Source organism: Gopherus flavomarginatus, chromosome 1, assembly GCF_025201925.1.
Source record: "Gopherus flavomarginatus isolate rGopFla2 chromosome 1, rGopFla2.mat.asm, whole genome shotgun sequence".
In the NCBI taxonomy this organism is placed as follows: Eukaryota; Metazoa; Chordata; order Testudines; family Testudinidae; genus Gopherus; species Gopherus flavomarginatus.
Window position 1 is genome coordinate 259,883,656 of NC_066617.1, and position 17,181 is coordinate 259,900,836.

The 17,181-nt window shown below is 39.2% G+C and overlaps 1 protein-coding gene across 4 annotated transcripts in view; it reads right to left on the reverse strand.

Annotated features, from left to right (window-relative positions):
* The window catches only part of ATP11A (ATPase phospholipid transporting 11A), a 267,235-nt gene that overhangs the window by 162,111 nt on the left and 87,943 nt on the right, over positions 1 to 17,181 (reverse strand). The window contains exon 1 of one of the 4 annotated variants that reach the window (XM_050947527.1): positions 2,265 to 2,282. The exons of the other annotated variants lie outside the window; for them this stretch is intronic. Within the exon in view, the coding sequence (XP_050803484.1) occupies positions 2,265 to 2,267 (3 nt within the window). The 5' untranslated portion in view covers positions 2,268 to 2,282. Of the gene's footprint in view, positions 1 to 2,264; positions 2,283 to 17,181 lie in introns of those variants that run through there. 4 annotated transcript variants of the gene reach the window in all.

The following is a 17,181-nucleotide window of genomic DNA, read 5'->3' on the forward strand; positions in this document are numbered from 1 at the left end:
AGACCGGTTCCTGTGACAATCGTCACTGAAAGAGCTACTCAAAACTCTGTAGCAGTAAGATTATCAACTCATATGCCACTTTTATTGTGTGTGAATATGCTGGAAGTTAGCTTAAATTCTGCCTCAAGGATCAATTACAATAGTCTAATTATTTTCCTAGTCATTACATCTCAGACAGGATGTAACTTAATGACCTGCGAGACTTTTTTTTTTTTTTTTTTTTAAAAGATCCCCCCTAAACTTCTTAGCAAGATCTAGGCCTATATCACAAACTACTCTTCCCTACTCCCTGACAGAATCAAAGGCCCTGTGATTATGATTACAGTTATGCAGTTAGGAAAGAGAGTTTCATTTAATGAGGGCAACCAATCACATAACAATAACAATTAATATCTCAACTCACAAAGTAATTAATTGGCTAAAATTTGTTCAGTTGAAGCCTTCCAATACTTTCTAACAGTAATATAAATCTAAAAATGCCCCAATTAGTCAAAGTGTTCTATATGTAAAATCCTAATGCTTTAGTGTTTGTGTTGACCATTTCCATTATAAAAGTTAGCCAACCTGTGTGTGTGTGTGTGTGTGTGTGTGTGTCACACACACACATCCCCCTCTACCTCGATATAACGTTGTCCTCAGGAGCCAAAAAAAATCTTGCTGCGTTATAGGTGAAACCACGTTATATTGAACTTGCTTTCATCCACCAGAGTGTGCAGCCCTGCCCCCTAGAGCACTGCTTTACCGTGTTATATCTGAATTTGTGTTATATCGGTTCGCATTATATCGAGGTAGAGGTGTATATGCCCAATAAGATACTTTGTAGAATTATGAGGTTCACCTTATGCTAAGGACACTTACCACAGAATGAACTGGAACAATTCTGAAATGAACAGTTCATCATTTAATACATCTACACTTCCTTTACTATTCAGACATTGCTTTCTTATAAGCATATTCAAACATTAGCCTGTCTCAGAAATTCAAAAGACACCTGAATATGCTGAATGAATCTTGGCAGACAAATTGTTACTTTGGCAGTTTGATTTAGTAATGTAAAACTGCATAAATCCCACAACTCAGACTGGAAACCATCATATCTGTTTTGGCACCAAGCTTCACCAGAATGCGTCAAGTATTGTATGTTCCAGATATATAAATATTATAGAACGAACACTGAAATGTGATGTATTTATTACAGTTGGCAATATATTTGTAGAATTTAATGCATACAGAAGTCAAGTTATATACAGTCATTCATCTAACCTAAAAAATATTTATATAAGCAAGATAAGTGCCACTATCGAATAATCTGTGTAACAATGCACTGTTGCAACACACTCTCACACCTTAAACCTCCTTTTGAACAAAGTAGTGGTGTTCAAATGTCTCCTGATTAATTGTATAGCCATACTAACTTGAGCCGCGAGTTCATCATATCTCCTAAACTAAGTAAAGACAGTATACTAATGGGAGGTCTCTAAAGCAACCCAAGTGCTTCTGGTGTGGTGTTACTGAATGAGTAGCTGGTACTCTTCACTATCAGTCAGTATAAACCAAATGCCCTAGAAAAACATTAGGCACTTTGTTGCTTGGACTGCCTTTTTCAGATAAAGATTAAAACCAACATCTTGATCACTTGTAATAGTTCCTGTCCTTTCCTTTAGGCAAAATTATGTCAAAATTACGTCCTGGCCAAATTCTAATATGGATTATTACATTTTCCTATTTAAAATTTCCGCTGCGGGGTCAGTTGGATAGCATATAATTATTTAGCAACTCTGAAACATTATACAACTGTCATGTTCCAACACAAGGATAGCTATACTTCAGCCTGCACACAGTTATTCCTGTACATATAGCTTTAAAATAACTAGTCTCTTTAGGATAAGTGATAAATAGTATCTTACAATGTATTATTAAATAGTTCCCTGTATTTCCAGACTATCTCCAGTAGACTGGCAGCAAATCCTTGGTTACGTAATGTCTGGTTTAGAGAATGGTAACCCACATTTGATCTGCTATGAAAATTATAAAAGTTAGATGAGAAATTTGTTCAGAGCTATACGAAAACCAGACTGTCCTCTGACAGAATTTCACATACTTACAAAAACAATACTCCTCTGCAATTTTGCCATGATAAAGGAACCTAAAATACTAATCAAACCCTTTAATATAAAGGAAGAACCTCAAATTTTAAATATATAAGCAGAAAAATACTCAAGTTCTAACACCACTCACAAATTACATTTTATAGTTTTACTTACCATTATATATATAAGTTGCTGATGATATATCCCTCTTTGATCCTTGTGTGTAGTTGTGGGGATCTTTAATATACACCTCAAACTAACAGTGTCTGGATCACAGACTTCATGTAATATCTATACTGGTGAATGTCTCACGCTGACAGAGTGGCAAATTCATGTTTGACACCTCTAGTGTGTGTGAATGTCAGGAATATGAAGAAACACTCATAATAAATAAAAAGGTTTACAATACTGTTAATCGCAGCATTTGTAGAATAAGTTTGATTTTCACAGTAATTGAAGAAACAATTCAATTAAAGATTAAATATTTATGAAATTCCTTTGATGTACTAAGCTTTTAAGTCATGTTTACTTTTCATTCTTTTAAAGAGTATAGTTTTTTCCATCTACAACCGCATACCAAATCAAAGTACGAATATTTCACAATGTATTGCATTTAATAACATCAAAGATTCATTTTAAGGATAAGCACTTATCCACTAGCCAGTCAAATATTTAACATAGTAAACATTGACTATTTTTCAGTACTATTTACATTTCAGAAGTCTGTTGGATATTCACACAAAGATTTTCAATTTCACATCCCCAACTTTCCTTTGCATTCTTAATCTTTCTTTGACATTCATATTCTCAAAGCAATGAAAGTATAATTTAAAAAAAAATAGTAACATGAGAGCAGGAGAAATCAGATGCAAACTCTTATTTTGTCTATTTAGGAAGGAGTTACATCATAATTCAGAAAAGCTAAAAAATCGCAAATGTGAATATATTTGCAGAAGTATGAACTGACATTCTTCTGCCAGACTTCAGCACAAAATATCAAACCTATATTTGTAATATAAATTGAACACTGAACTGTGGTAAAGGATAACCTGTTTACTTCACATCCACAAAAAGGTAGTTCAGAACCTAACACTGATTTCAATATATCTTACCACAGGTAGGTAAAGAAAATCCAATATCATCTGCTCCTGAGAATTACACTCCGAAAGTGTACATAGGCAAAATAAGGATAGAACATCCATCTTATCTTTGAATGTACCTACGTGAGAGTATAAACAATACCCTAAAGCAGGGGCCAGCAGCCTCTGGCACGCAGCTCGCCAGGGTCAACACCCTGGCGGGCCGGGCCACTTTGTTTACCAGCTGCGTCGGCAGGTTCGTTTGGCCAATCGTGGCTCCCACTGGCCGCAGTTCGCTATCCCAGACCAATGGGGACTGCGGGAAGCGGCATGGGATGTGCTGGTCGCGGCTTTCTGCCGCCCCCATTGGCCTGGGACGGCGAACTGTGGCCAGTGGGAGCTGCGATGGGCCGAAGCTGCTGATGTGGCAGGTAAACAAACTGGCCCAGCCTGGTGGGCCACGTGCTAGAGGTTGCCGACCCCTACCCTAAATGTTTGTTGGTGCAGTTTTTGGTACAAACACTGAACATCAGAAGTTTACCATATTTCACATTAAAGAACTTCTCCTATTGGCAATGAAATTGAGGGGCACTTGAGAAATTCAACTTTTGAGAAATAGGCCCAAAGCATGAAACCAAAATAGAATGAAATCATAAGAAAGAAGAGTTACTGTGTTAAACTTGCAGCGATCCTTCAAAATACCAGTGTTCGCTTATTTAAGGTTTGGGCTAAAGTAACAGAAATAAGACATGATTAATTGGGTACCAGGTACAGTAAATAATTGCCTACCATCATCATCCATTTACAAACTAGGATAACAGAAGTGTCTTTTCCTGCACATGGTATTCAGTGTCTCTCTTTTTTCAGGTAGAAGACACAGCAGCTACTATGGGAGATCAATCACTCTGGTGCATTCTGAATAAATAATTAGCCCATAAACCCAATTTATAGCTATATTTATGGCTTTCTAAAATGGATTAAAGTGATATTTGCTTTGTAATCTGCCAGCACTATTGCCACCCAATATGGCCTGCGTTATGCAACTAAGGGAAGAATAGCTACCCTTTCTTCCGAGGGGTGAAAGGGTAGTTCTTGTTACTAATACACATCCACTAATCCAATGTTTCATGCCCTGACCTACAAAGACACATGCATACTTGGGCTAGAGACCCATGGAATTCATGGTGTATATATATTATATTGCTAGGATGGTGTGACAAAGGTGTCTGCTTGCAATGGGGCTGTATTTAATGGCAGAGAAAGAGAGCGTTATATCCTAATTGAGATATTGGGTAGGAATCTGAGATCACACAACTTCCAGGTGGGGAGGGGGAATATATGGGCCCTACCATCATCCCTCCCCTGAAAGGATTTAAACCCAAAACATGAGGTGTTTTCAGAAAGGCTCACTGAGGCTAATTACCATCAATGTTGGATAATGCTTAAGGGCTTGTGGTTAGGCATTTAAAACTGAAAGGATAACAGTACCTGCCTGTGACAATATGGTAATTGCCTTGACAAACCTTACTGGATTAAGTTAAATTTTTCAATACCTTAGGAGTTCATGGTATTAAAAAAATGCAAATGTGTATGTATTATTGTGGGATTGTATGTAGTGACTCAAGGGAGAGGCATGGCTAATGTAAATCCTGGTAAGCACTTTAAGCTTCAAACTGTAACACATCAAACTGTTATAAACTGTGACTGTCATCTTAGTGGCTGATGGAGTTCAACTACTTTTCTTTATTTTAATGAAATAGTAGCCACTTCCCACTCTAAATATAAACCATACATAATATCATTCAGGCATGTGCTCAGAGTAACAGACCTTTGAATATCACAGTGTGGATGACACCGATATAATTACTCAACATGGGGAATGGAGATGGGAAAAACACTTTTGACCAACCATGTACTTTAATTTATATTCGGATAGAGACTTAATATATGTCTGTATTTCACGAGCATTTAACGTACGAAAAAACTGTCATCTGTCATCTAGGAAAGCCAAGATAATGTTAGAAAAAGATTTTTCTATAAAGTCATGTATGGAACTGTACTTTAATATTAGTACATTTTGAGTTTCCATGATTTTGATAATGGCAAGGGAGGTTAGGTACTTTTGTCTGGGGTGAGAAGATAAGTGTAATCACAGCCTCCAGATGTTTCTGTTGTTCAGTTATATAGAAAAAGGTTAAACAACATTTTGATGTAGCAGTTTCCTATTCAAACAGCAAAAGCATACATAAACAATACATGAGATAGCATACGCCTCCAGTCTCTGATTTGCTGCCATGCACTGTTTGATTAGGAGAGGGGAGGAGAATCGTGGTTATAGAAGAGAATGAGAAGCTGTAGAGACAAGCTTGACATGGAATGGTGGTCTCTTCTTACTGTATCTCCCCATGTGCTTCAACCTTAATCAAAATATCTTCCAAAACTCTTTAACCCACATCCTTAATATCCTTTTTTGCCCACTCCCTAAAGGAACCTTTAAAAACTGAGCCTCCCTTCAGGAACACGTAACCAATCTCAACCCATTACACCGGTCTACAATTTTTGAGAAGTCGTCTGCTTCAGAGATAAAATGTGATATTTATTATGTATTTTGATGTGCTGAATTCAAATAGGACAATTAAAACAACTGATTGGCTACTGTTTCTAAGATATTTAAGTTTTTACATTTTATGTCTATGTATATTGTGTAGATAGTAGAGTTTTAATCATAAATTGTAAATCTAGGTCTTTTCATGTGTTTATGGTTGCTTTACATGATAATATTTCACCTCTCCTGTTTATGTAACACTTTAAAAATTGGCAAAAGGGTTATATAAATAAAATTTATTATGAAACAAAAGGCAAAAAACTATTATCTACATAGTTTAGTCCTATTCAGTGTCTACTCGGCGCTTCTTGGCTTGTCTCTTGTATTCATTAAATGGAGCATCTCTTGTCACTGTCCAGCAATAGTCTGCAAGCATTGATGGGCTCCATTTGCCCTGATAGCCTGCCAGCAGATTCCACTGCTGTAGTCTGGAGCCCAACAGCTCTGCCTTACTCTTGGGTAGTTCCAAATCCCTGACAAGGTCATTCAGTTCACCTTGTGTTATGAGGTGTGGTTCAGAGGAGGAGGATGGGAGAAAATGTGGGTCCTGTGACACTGATGGTTCAGGACCAGAAGTTTCATCCTCTTCCTCTTCCTTGTCTGACTCAAGTGAGAATGATTCTGGTGCATCAGGAACCGGCAGTCCTTCTCCGTGGGGTACTGGGCGTATAGCTGATGGAATGTTTGGATAATGCACAGTCCACTTTTTCTTCTTTGACACACCTCTCCCAACTGGAGGCACCATGCAGAAGTAACAATTGCTGGTATGATCTGTTGGCTCTCTCCAAATCATTGGCACTGCAAAAGGCACAGTTTTCCTTTTCCTGTTCAACCACTGGCCAAGATTTCTTGCACAAGTGTTGCAGCATATGTGTGGGGCCCACCTCTTGTCCTGACCTCCAATTTTGCAGCCAAAAGAAAGGTGATAGGCTTTCTTAACCATAGTGGTTAGACTGTGCTTTTGTGATGCAAAAGTCACTTCACCACAAATATAACAGAAGTTATCTGCACTGTTCACACAAGTACGAGGCATCTCTGCTCACTTTGGCTAAACAGAAATGTGTCCCTTTGCAAAATCAAACACTGACAAAGAAGAGAGCACCACACTGTATGATTTCTAAAGCTGATATAGGGCAATTTGTTCAGCAGAGTGATGTAAGCTTCATTATGATTGCATCATCCATGACTTCTAGGAATAACATGATGCAATTCATATCATGTATGACGCAATACCAGCTTCAGATTGCATCATTCATTGTTTTGCCTAAAAACAAGTACTGTCCAAACCCAGTCATAGATTTATTCATAGATCCAGTCAAAGATGTATTTTAGTCATTTCTGGTTTAAATTGAGATCCCTTCCCTTTATAATTCACTTATCCTCTGCCATTCCCAAGTCAAGGGTTGTATATACTGACCCAATAACATATCTTGAAAACTAGAGCTAATCAACAATTTTAAGCATCATTTTTGTTCTCAGTGACCCAGAATTAGTAAGGTTGGACTACATTTATTTCAGAAGCATTTTGGCTGTAGAGCGGTGTCATGTTAGCAGGGCAACACAGGAAAAACTTGCATTGCGACTGTGCTGTACCCCACTTGGCTACCCTACTGTAAAAGGGATTCAGGAGGGAATGTGCCTCTTGAGAGGCAAGACCTTCTTTCATATAAGGAACTTTACATAAGAGTATGAAATGCTACAAACCTTTCAGAGCCCAAAATGGAGCTTCAAAGTTATGAGTTTTACATATTCAGATTTCTCTTATGAAGACAGAGAAGAGGGAATCTAGGACTCAGAGTTGCTTCCTCAAATGTTCAAGAATAAGATGATGAAATTTATAGATTTTTCAGACCAGAGAGGACAACTATGATCATAAGGTCTGATTTTTTGCATATCACAGGCCAAATAACCTACAAGCTGGGGCAGCTGAATCCTATTAGTAAGCACAAATATTAAAATGTGTGTATTTTATATATATAAAATACATAATACCATTAAAAATGATGGAAATTCAGCAGAAAGGGGCTTTTAATCTAATGAAAGAATTTTTATAATCATTTGCTTTCTGTTCTGAGCAATCAAATGTTTTTGTTTTTAAGTTTTACTGAGCGTAAGATCTGCCTCTTCCCACACCAGGATGTTTCCCTGGCCACATAGTTTGCTCCTGGTGTCTAAGTGGGGTTCTGGAACTAAGCCAAATCACAAAAATCATAACTGCAAAGGCTCAGCTGCTGTAAAGAGGAGCCGCAAAAAGCAGTGAGGAAAAACTCAGGCTACCTTTATAAGACTGACTACAAAATAAATTAGTATAAATTAAGTTTACATTGAATATCCAAGAAAACTTGTTATATATTACATTCAATGCTCTCTTCTGAACTTTCAGGGGCATATATTCTCAGTACCTTGTTCCACACTTGTCTAGTTATAGATCTTTTCAGAAGAGTCCAGGTTTACTGAGCATCTGGTTGTATAAACCTCTTGTTTAACAAGTACTGCTAGGATTTTCTTTGGCATTTTTGAGGATTAGTCTAGATTAGAGTTCAACATGAATTCACTGACTACCAATTATTCAGCAAATGTGTTTCTAAATGCTAGCCTTGGCACTTATCCGAGGCCTTGGCTACACTGGCACTTTACAGCGCTGCAACTTTCGCGCTCAGGGGTGTGAAAAAACACCCCCCTGTGCGCTGCAAGATACAGCGCTGTAAAGCCTCAGTGTAATCAGTGCCGCAGCGCTGGAAGCGCGGCTCCCAGCGCTGCAAGCTACACTCGTAGAGGATGTGATTTACGTGCAGCGCTGGGAGAGCTCTCTCTCAGCGCTGGCGCTCCGACCACACTCACACTTCAAAGCGCTGCCAAGGCAGCGCTTTGAAATTTCAAGTGTAGCCATACCTATAAGACGCAAATGTTTGTGCTTCAGCCTATTCAAAATATTGATATTTAGGGGGATAACCTAGGATAAACCACAAACATGCATGCTGTGGAACAAATGTTTGCCAAGTGTCCTGACTAGCATGTTTAAGCATGTTACTTAGTTCAAGTCCATCATAATAAACTAACTTAAGGTAAAAAAACCCACTAGTCTAGTCATCCCTCCTGCAAGAAATGGCATTGAATGAAGTAGTATGTTGGGCTTCAGCAACTGAAGCATTTGATCAGTTAAAAAGCAAGCACTCACATAAAAAGCTGTAAATTTGGAAGTGGTTGTAGATGCATGCTACCTAAGCCAAAACACTTATCATGGCACATATTTGTTCTGCAGCAGAGAATGGGGCAAGACATCAGATCTCTAGTGCCAAAAATAAAAATTCAAAACATAGCCCAAAGGATATTAATACAAATGAGATTATTTTACAGTTTGTATTTTGCCACATCTGTCTTATTTTTGTCTACTTCTGCATAAAAGAATTGCAAAGAAAAAGAGGTTTCATCTACATAAACTGTAGAGTGTAGCAATCTGATAAGAAAAAATATTATGCTCTAACTTGCAGAGGCAATTACCCCTTCTTGTTATTAGAAAGAGTTCCCATTTGGCACTGATTTGGAAATCAAAAATAACTACATTTGGTAAGTGCAGATTCAACATGCTCCAAAGGGTTGCACATGGAACTATTCTTGATAATCTCAGACTGATTCCCAGTGCTACTGGTCAAATCAGGAATGAAGAAAACAGCTGTGATCACGAAGAGGTTTCCAGTTTCACCTACAGTTAGGAGAGAGGAAACACCCATGACTAAATCATTTACTACATGTCCTCTCTTCTCTAAGCTCTCTTCAACCACCTCAGCCCCACAAGGGATTATACTAACAAGGAAACAAAAAAAAGGAGAGGATTTAGATTTCAGCTTGAGCTATGACAAACAAATTACTACAAGTTAGATTGTAGAAACAGACCTCAATGTGGTTCATGGACCATATTTAAAAATATTTACATACCTTCTTCTGATTCCTGGATAATTGACCATTATATAAAATAAACAGTAGTGTTACAATCCTATCCTACTTTTTGGTTCATAAAGCAATTTAAAATTTAGTTTACACGTATCTGCTTGTGTCTTCTATTGCATTGCCCTCTGATCCCCTCCACTCTACCAATAACCTCAGCCTCAGCTGCCTGTTTTATACACTTCTCCCACAGCCATCTTACCAGTTTCTATCATGCAATTTCCCATGAACAGAGTATCCTCCCTGAATGGACACATGGCCACTATCCTCTACTCCTTCAAATCATGCCTCAATAGCCTACCTTATGCTATGATGTCTACACCTATCAACCAAATAGCAATGGCTAGATCAGAGGCAACAAGTACTAAAACATTTTAAGAGAAATTATTTACCACTATCAAGGTGATCAGATAATTAACACATGTAACCAAGGGGCTTTGATATCATTACCCTTGTCCTTCCTCCCATGTTCTTCCTACTCTTTTGTCCACAGTCATTGCATCTTTTCCTAAATTAGATAAGCTCTTCAGGGTAGGCACTGTGCATTCTGGTGTGTTTGGACAGCTTCTAGCACACTGGGGCCCCCAATACCAACGGGGATATTTGGCAATTATTGTAATACATGTTAAGAAGATTAAAGTCAGACTGTTTAGCCATGATTTTATTAAAGGAATATCCATTATGTAAATTTGTAACATGACTGTGAATATGGATATGTGGGTGTATAAATGTTTCCTCCCTTGGCCTTTTACTGGCCAAAGACCTGTTTGTTTTGTAATCCTGAGAAGTACAAATATTTTCCAAGGGGAAAAAAGAGCAGGGCTGACCTCATGGATAGGTTACACAGAGATGGCTGGCTAAAGCATCTAATTTTTAGAGAGGGTCCTCCTCGGCCTTCCCTCTCTACCAGCCAGGACAGTTTTTGGAAAGTCTGCCCCCTTAAGGGAATCCCCTGAACCACAAGAAACACCAGTGGCAACTGGGGCCAGGAGCCACTGAACCTGCATGGCTCCATCTTGACCACCTTCTCCGTAGCAGCCAGAATTTTTTTTTTTTTGGGTGGGGTGGGGTGGGATGGGAGGCAGTCTGCAGTTAAGGGTCTTGAATACACAACCAGCCATGCCAATGGCAGCCAGGAACCTTAATATTAAAACGGGGGGGGGGGGGGAACCCTCTCCATTTATTCAGTCTCACATCTCTATATAGACATATAAATAAGGCACAAATATTATTGATAGACAATGCTGTACATACCTACAATATTTATATGATGTATAATCGGGAATAGTGAGGAGAAGTAGGGAGGTGATTTTACCTCTGTATATGGCATAGGTGAGAGTGATACTAGAATAATGTATACAATTCTGGTGTCCATATTTTAAAAAGGATTTTGAAAAAGTGGAGAGGATGCAGAGAAGAGCCACAGAAATTGAGGGCTAGAAAAAATGGCTTACAGTGAGAGACCTAAAGGACTCAATCTGTTTAGCCCTAGGGTGACCAGACAGCAAATGTGAAAAATCGGGACAGGGGGTGGGAGGTAATAGGAGCCTATATAAGAAAAAGATCCAAAAAGCAGGACTGTCCCTATAAAATCAGGACATCTGGTCACCCTATTTAGCCCATCCAAGATTACTCTGTACAAGTACCTTCATGGAGAGAAAAATATTAGGTTCTAAAGGCATTGTAATCTAGGCGAGAATGGTATAACAGGATCAAATGGCTAGAAGTTAAAGCCAAACAAATTAGAAATAAGACACATTTATAACAGTGGGGGAACAAACTATCAAGAGAAGTGGTGGATTCTTTATCTCTTGAAATCTTCAAAATTGAGACTGGATGCCTTCTTGGAGAATATGCTTAAGTCAAACACAAGTTATTGGGCTTAATACAGGAGTAACTGGATGAAGTTCTATAGCGGGTGTTATAGAAGACATCAGACTACATGACCAAATGGTCCCCTCTGGCCTTAGTCTATGAATACATAGAATTAAATTATTTTCATATATGAAGGCAAGAAGAATGCTGAGCCACTGCATGGATAAGTCCAAAGGCTATTCAAGTGAAATCTGATACTGCAGTGAAAAATGTGGGAGTTCCCACATAATGATTTGGAAAATAAACTAATTATTATAATGGGTTGTAATTTAAATAGTATTTCCAGAGTTACAGTAAGTCTTCAGAACAGTATTTTAAAAATGTGTGATAATGAAAAAATATACTAAATGTCTGAAGTAGCATGTACTAAAGATGTTGAAAATATTTGGACTAAGTACATTAAAGAAATTCACTTTTGTGTTTTGATACAATGGCATGCGTGCCCTTGAAAGTACTAAGTACTTGAAATCCACTAAGCAAACAGAGCTTTTGGTTTGTCTTGCATTGTGTAGTTTTCCTCCTTGCCCAGTTTCTACCACTTGATTTTCTTTTTTATGCAATTGATTAGCTAACCTCTTGTTTTTTAACATTTGTGTCCCACACCTGTCCTGGCAAGAGGGTGGTGCTTGTCCAACAATATTGATTGCATTGACTGAATTAGTTGTTTGAAGGGCAGACTATCATACCTTTAGTCCCAGATTTGGACCTTAGCGTCCAAAATATGGAGGTTAGCATGAAAACCTCCAAGCTTAGTTACCAGCTTGGACCTGGTACTTGCTGCCACCACCCAAAAATTTAGAGTGTTTTGGGGCACTCTGGTCCCCCAGAAAAACCTTCCCTGGGGACCCCAAGACCCAAATCCCTTGAGTCTCACAACAAAGGGAAATAATCCTTTTTCCCTTCCCCCCTCCAGGTGCTCCTGGAGAGATACACAGACACAAGCTCTGTGAATCCAAACAGAGTGACTCCCCCTCTCCGTTCCCAGTCCTGGAAACAAAAGCACTTTCCTCTTCACCCAGAGGGAATGCAAAATCAGGCTAGCAAATCCAACACACACAGATCTCCCCCTGATTTCTTCCTCCCACCAATTCCCTGGTGAGTATAGACTCAATTTCCCTGAAATTTCCCATTAAAGAAAACTTTAACAGGTTTTAAAAAGAAAGCTTTATATAAAAAAGAAAGAAAAATACATACAAATGGTCTCTCTGTATTAAGGTGACAAAATACAGGGTTAATTGCTTAAAAGAAATATGAATAAACAGCCTTATTCAAAAGAATACAAATCAAAGCACTCCAGCACTTATATTCATGCAAATACCAAAGAAAAGAAACCATATAACTTACTATCTGATCTCTTTGTCCTTACATTTAGAAACAGAAGATTAGAAAGCAGAAACTACTTCTCCAAAGCTCAGAGAAAGCAGGCAGACAGAAAACAAAGACCTCAGACACAAAATTCCCTCCACCCAAAGTTGAAAAAATCCGGTTTCCTGATTGGTCCTCTGGTCAGGTGCTTCAGGTGAAAGAGACATTAACCCTTAGCTATCTGTTTATGACAGAGACGTGATGGGAGAATCTCAAAATATTGATTTTAACAGACACACTATCATGAAGTACAATGTGAACTCTAGTACATTTCCTTAAATTAGCCTTCTATGAAGTAGAATAAAATATAATTACTGTTGAACATATGACTTCATATCACAATAATCCAGTTGCCTACCAAAAGATTTTGTTAATCTACCTATATATTGAACTGACTTCCCTAGGTTGACAGTAACTTGGAAGATAATTTCCTGGTCATTGATCAAGTCCAGTCATCTTAAGGCATTTAGAACCTTAAAGGGATCAGCAGCACAGTTTCAGTGTGTCTGGGGATACTGAAAAAAGGTGTCCTGTAGAACTGACATAACATTTATCAGAACTGGAACACCATATTTTAATTTTCTGGTATCTTCAGCTTTACAAGTCCACAAGGATGGAATTTCCCTCTATGAACATGATCAACAGGTAATATTACCATCAATAAAACTCAAGCCTCTTTCTAAGAGACAAATTCAGGATAATCAGGCCCTGCATAGTGGGGCTCTTGCTTTCTGCCCTGGGCCTCAGCAAGTCTAGTGCTGGTCCTGCTTGGTAGACTCCCTGAAACCTGCTTGCAGCCCCACAGGCAGCCCGGGACCCCTGGTTGAAAAATGGTGACTTAAATCACCAAGTGCAAAACCTCAATTTTATATAATTGATTTTAGTTAATTTCAGTTATTTTCTAAAGAAACATGCATTATCCTTGGTTGATGGTGAATGATACATGATAATTAACTTTTTGTCCAGGATTTGTGTCAAGTTGCATTTGGCTGATAACTGGAATTTAATTAGACTCAGAACAGCATATCAAATTTATTTTTATTAAACAAAACAACCTTCAATGTTTTGGATACATACTTTTATCAAAACATGTTTCACATTTACAACTAAATTATAGTTAATCCCTCTGTTTAATAAAGAGTGTGTTAAACTGATTATTTCAGCCTGAGGACATTTTCAAATATGCCTAAGTGAAAGTGACTGGAGGTTAAGTTCCTATTTGCTAAGTCTCCTGAAACTGAGACAGTCTAAGTTATGTTTTTACCTCAAAAGTTAGATTTGTCCTTCACCCGCAATTTTCTATATAGGAAGGCAGCCTTTAGTGCCGAAGTTTTGATAGTGGCTCATGGATTCAGTATATTTATTTATTTTAAAAAATATTCTAAACAATTACAGTAAGTTAAGTCTAACATAATTTGTACTCAGATTTCATTTCAAACAGCTTTTCTTTTTAAAAATAATTAATGTAAATGTAAGCAGAGTCAGGATGAGCGCTACCCTGACATCTGTGGGTGAATTATGTCACGTGTGGAAAAGAACTTCAGGTGCTGATCTTGTTTGCATAGGCGCACCCACCCCGCCTAGCATGAGTCCACAGCAGTCCAAAATGGTCACTTTGGCAGCTGTGGGATCCCCAGTTTCTTTGTTACTGGGGCAGGAGCAATAAAGTGTTGTTACCCGGATTATGTGAATCAAGGACAATGAAACTGTTTTATGATAGAGGTTCTCACCATCACTTAAGTAGCAAATGCTAGACAAAGGCCATGGGTTCCAAAACCCAGTGAATGGAGAGAGGTTGGGGACAGGCATATATACACCTGACCGTATGGGCCTGGAACACCTATTGCACCTCCTCCTCTCTCCACTGTTGAATAGCAGAGCTAATTTTGATTCCACTAGGAGTCTATCTAGAGGCTGCTGAGCTAAATTCACTTTGGGCCAATGATGCACCAGCACTGGGGCTCCCTTACTACAAGATAAAATCACTAAAAGAGCTGAAATTACTGAGCTGAGATCATTGAGCGCTTCAGGGGAGCCTGAAGATATATTGCTAAGCAGCTGGCAGAGCAGTTTGCGGGACGGTTGGAGTGGCCCATGGAACAGTGAGCAGAGCAGTTTGCAGGGACGGCTGGAGGAGCAGAGCGGCTGGTAGAGCTGAGCCATTCGTAGTGAAGGCTGCAGCAGAACTCCACGGAGAGGCGGGGCAGTCAGCCCTGGACCACGCAAGATGCCCCTTAACGCCCTGTGTGCCCCCACCCCATTTCCACCCAGGCTGGGGGGTAAAAACTCTGCAGATAAACTTTTGAACTCTGGGGCAGCACTGACCAGAGACAGAGACTTTTGGGTTGCTGGACTTTAGGGTGACTGGACTTAAGACCCTGAGGGAAAAAGTACACTGCCAAAACGTACTTGGAGGTGGGTCTTTCGCTCATGGTTTGTGTTATGAATCCTGTTTGTGGTGTTTCCCCAACATAATGCTGCATTGTTTGCCCCCTTTATTAAAAGGCTTTTGCTACACTCAGACTCTGTGCTTGCGAGAGGGGAAGTATTGCCTCCTAGAGGCGCCCAAGGGGTAGTATGTAATTGTCCCAGGTCACTGGGTGGGGGCTCGGGCCAGTTTTGCATTGTGCTATTGAAACAGAACCCCTGGATCCTGAACCTGGACCTTATTGCTGCCAACTCAGAGGGGCAGAAGGGTTGCATAAACAATATCTGATTTGTTGTTTTAAAACATTAAAAAAAAATCATTGAGTTTTATCCACCCTGTCCCATCCCCATGATAACACACTGATCAGTGTGTTGGAGCAAGAGAGAGGGGATGTCTTTTGGGGCTGCCTTTGTTAGCTTTACCCCTACCCCACAAGAGGGGAAGAGGGAATGGTTGTATCTTACATATGTGGTTCGAATGATTGATCATTTTACCTAAAGCAAGCTGCTTCATAATAGTGACATAGTTAATGCTGCAGTAGATTATCACTAACAAACAAAAATATTTCTCCAAGTAAACAGTTACATCCATTATAAGACTACTAAAAACAAAGATAGTCTAAACCAGAGTATTTTGTCTCTGCTTAAAAAAAACAGACACTATTGCAGGTGCCTTAAAGAATACTAGTGTCATGGTTACTAGGTTAGCTGAACTGCTGTCCCTTCTTGTGGTGTTTTGGAGTGCACCCCCAGAGGTGTCAGGCCTTCATTTTCTCCGAGGTGAAATTCTTTATTTAGCCTGCTGTCAGACCTGGATTACAGCCCCCCCAGGTACCCACTGTGACTATGTCAGCAGGTCCAACTGGGGTCTGACCCTTCAAAGGTTTCTCTTTGGGAGCCTGTACACAAGATACACTTGCAGTGATACAGAAACACTATCTTCAAAACAAAGCATGATTTATTTTGCCCCAAAAGGTTCACATCCATGAAAGCTATGCTCAAGTAAATTTGTTAGTCTCTAAAGTGCCACAAGTACTCCTGTTCTTTTTGCAGATACAGACTAACATGGCTGCTACTCTGAAACCAGCACTTATAGAAGTAGATTTAAAAATAACAGACGTGCCTACATATTTCCTTACCTAAACTTAACTGATCTATCCATAGCTTGAGGTGAGGGAAAGGCAGATCTGGATTATTGCCCTCTGAGTTGGGACAACCTACCTATGCTGCTTGCAGCCTTCTCCCTCTGTGTGTTTTTAGTCAGACTCTCAGCCTACTCACTGACACATCCTGCCCCCTTCTGATCATTTCCCTTCTTCCAGAAGCACCAGTCAGGTCTTTTGATCTTTAGGCTCTCAGCCTTGGCAAAATCAAAACTTGTTAATTTTGCTGGCGTCTGGGAAGTTGCATTTTCCCGTAATGGCCACGTGGTTCTCATGACTACTTCCAAGGTGTGTACCTGAAGCTGGATTTTCTCTGTCGTTGCTTTTCCTTTCCTGGGTTCTTTAGCAACCCATTTACATCCCTCTTTGATTTTAATGCTAAGTATTCAGGCAGGCAGCACTATAACATTGAACAAGGAAGTAACACCTAACATGCCTGAGAAATAATAGACATTTCCCCATTTCATCCCAATTACCATTGTGGAAAGCCTAAGAATGTTCTAAAACTTCACTGCAATTTATATATACGCCACCTTACTACTGTAGCTCTTAAATCCAGGGCATGGCCAACCTTCTCTCTTAAAGGTACCTCCTGACTCTCCCAACCTTGCCACCATGGTATTCTACCAAAC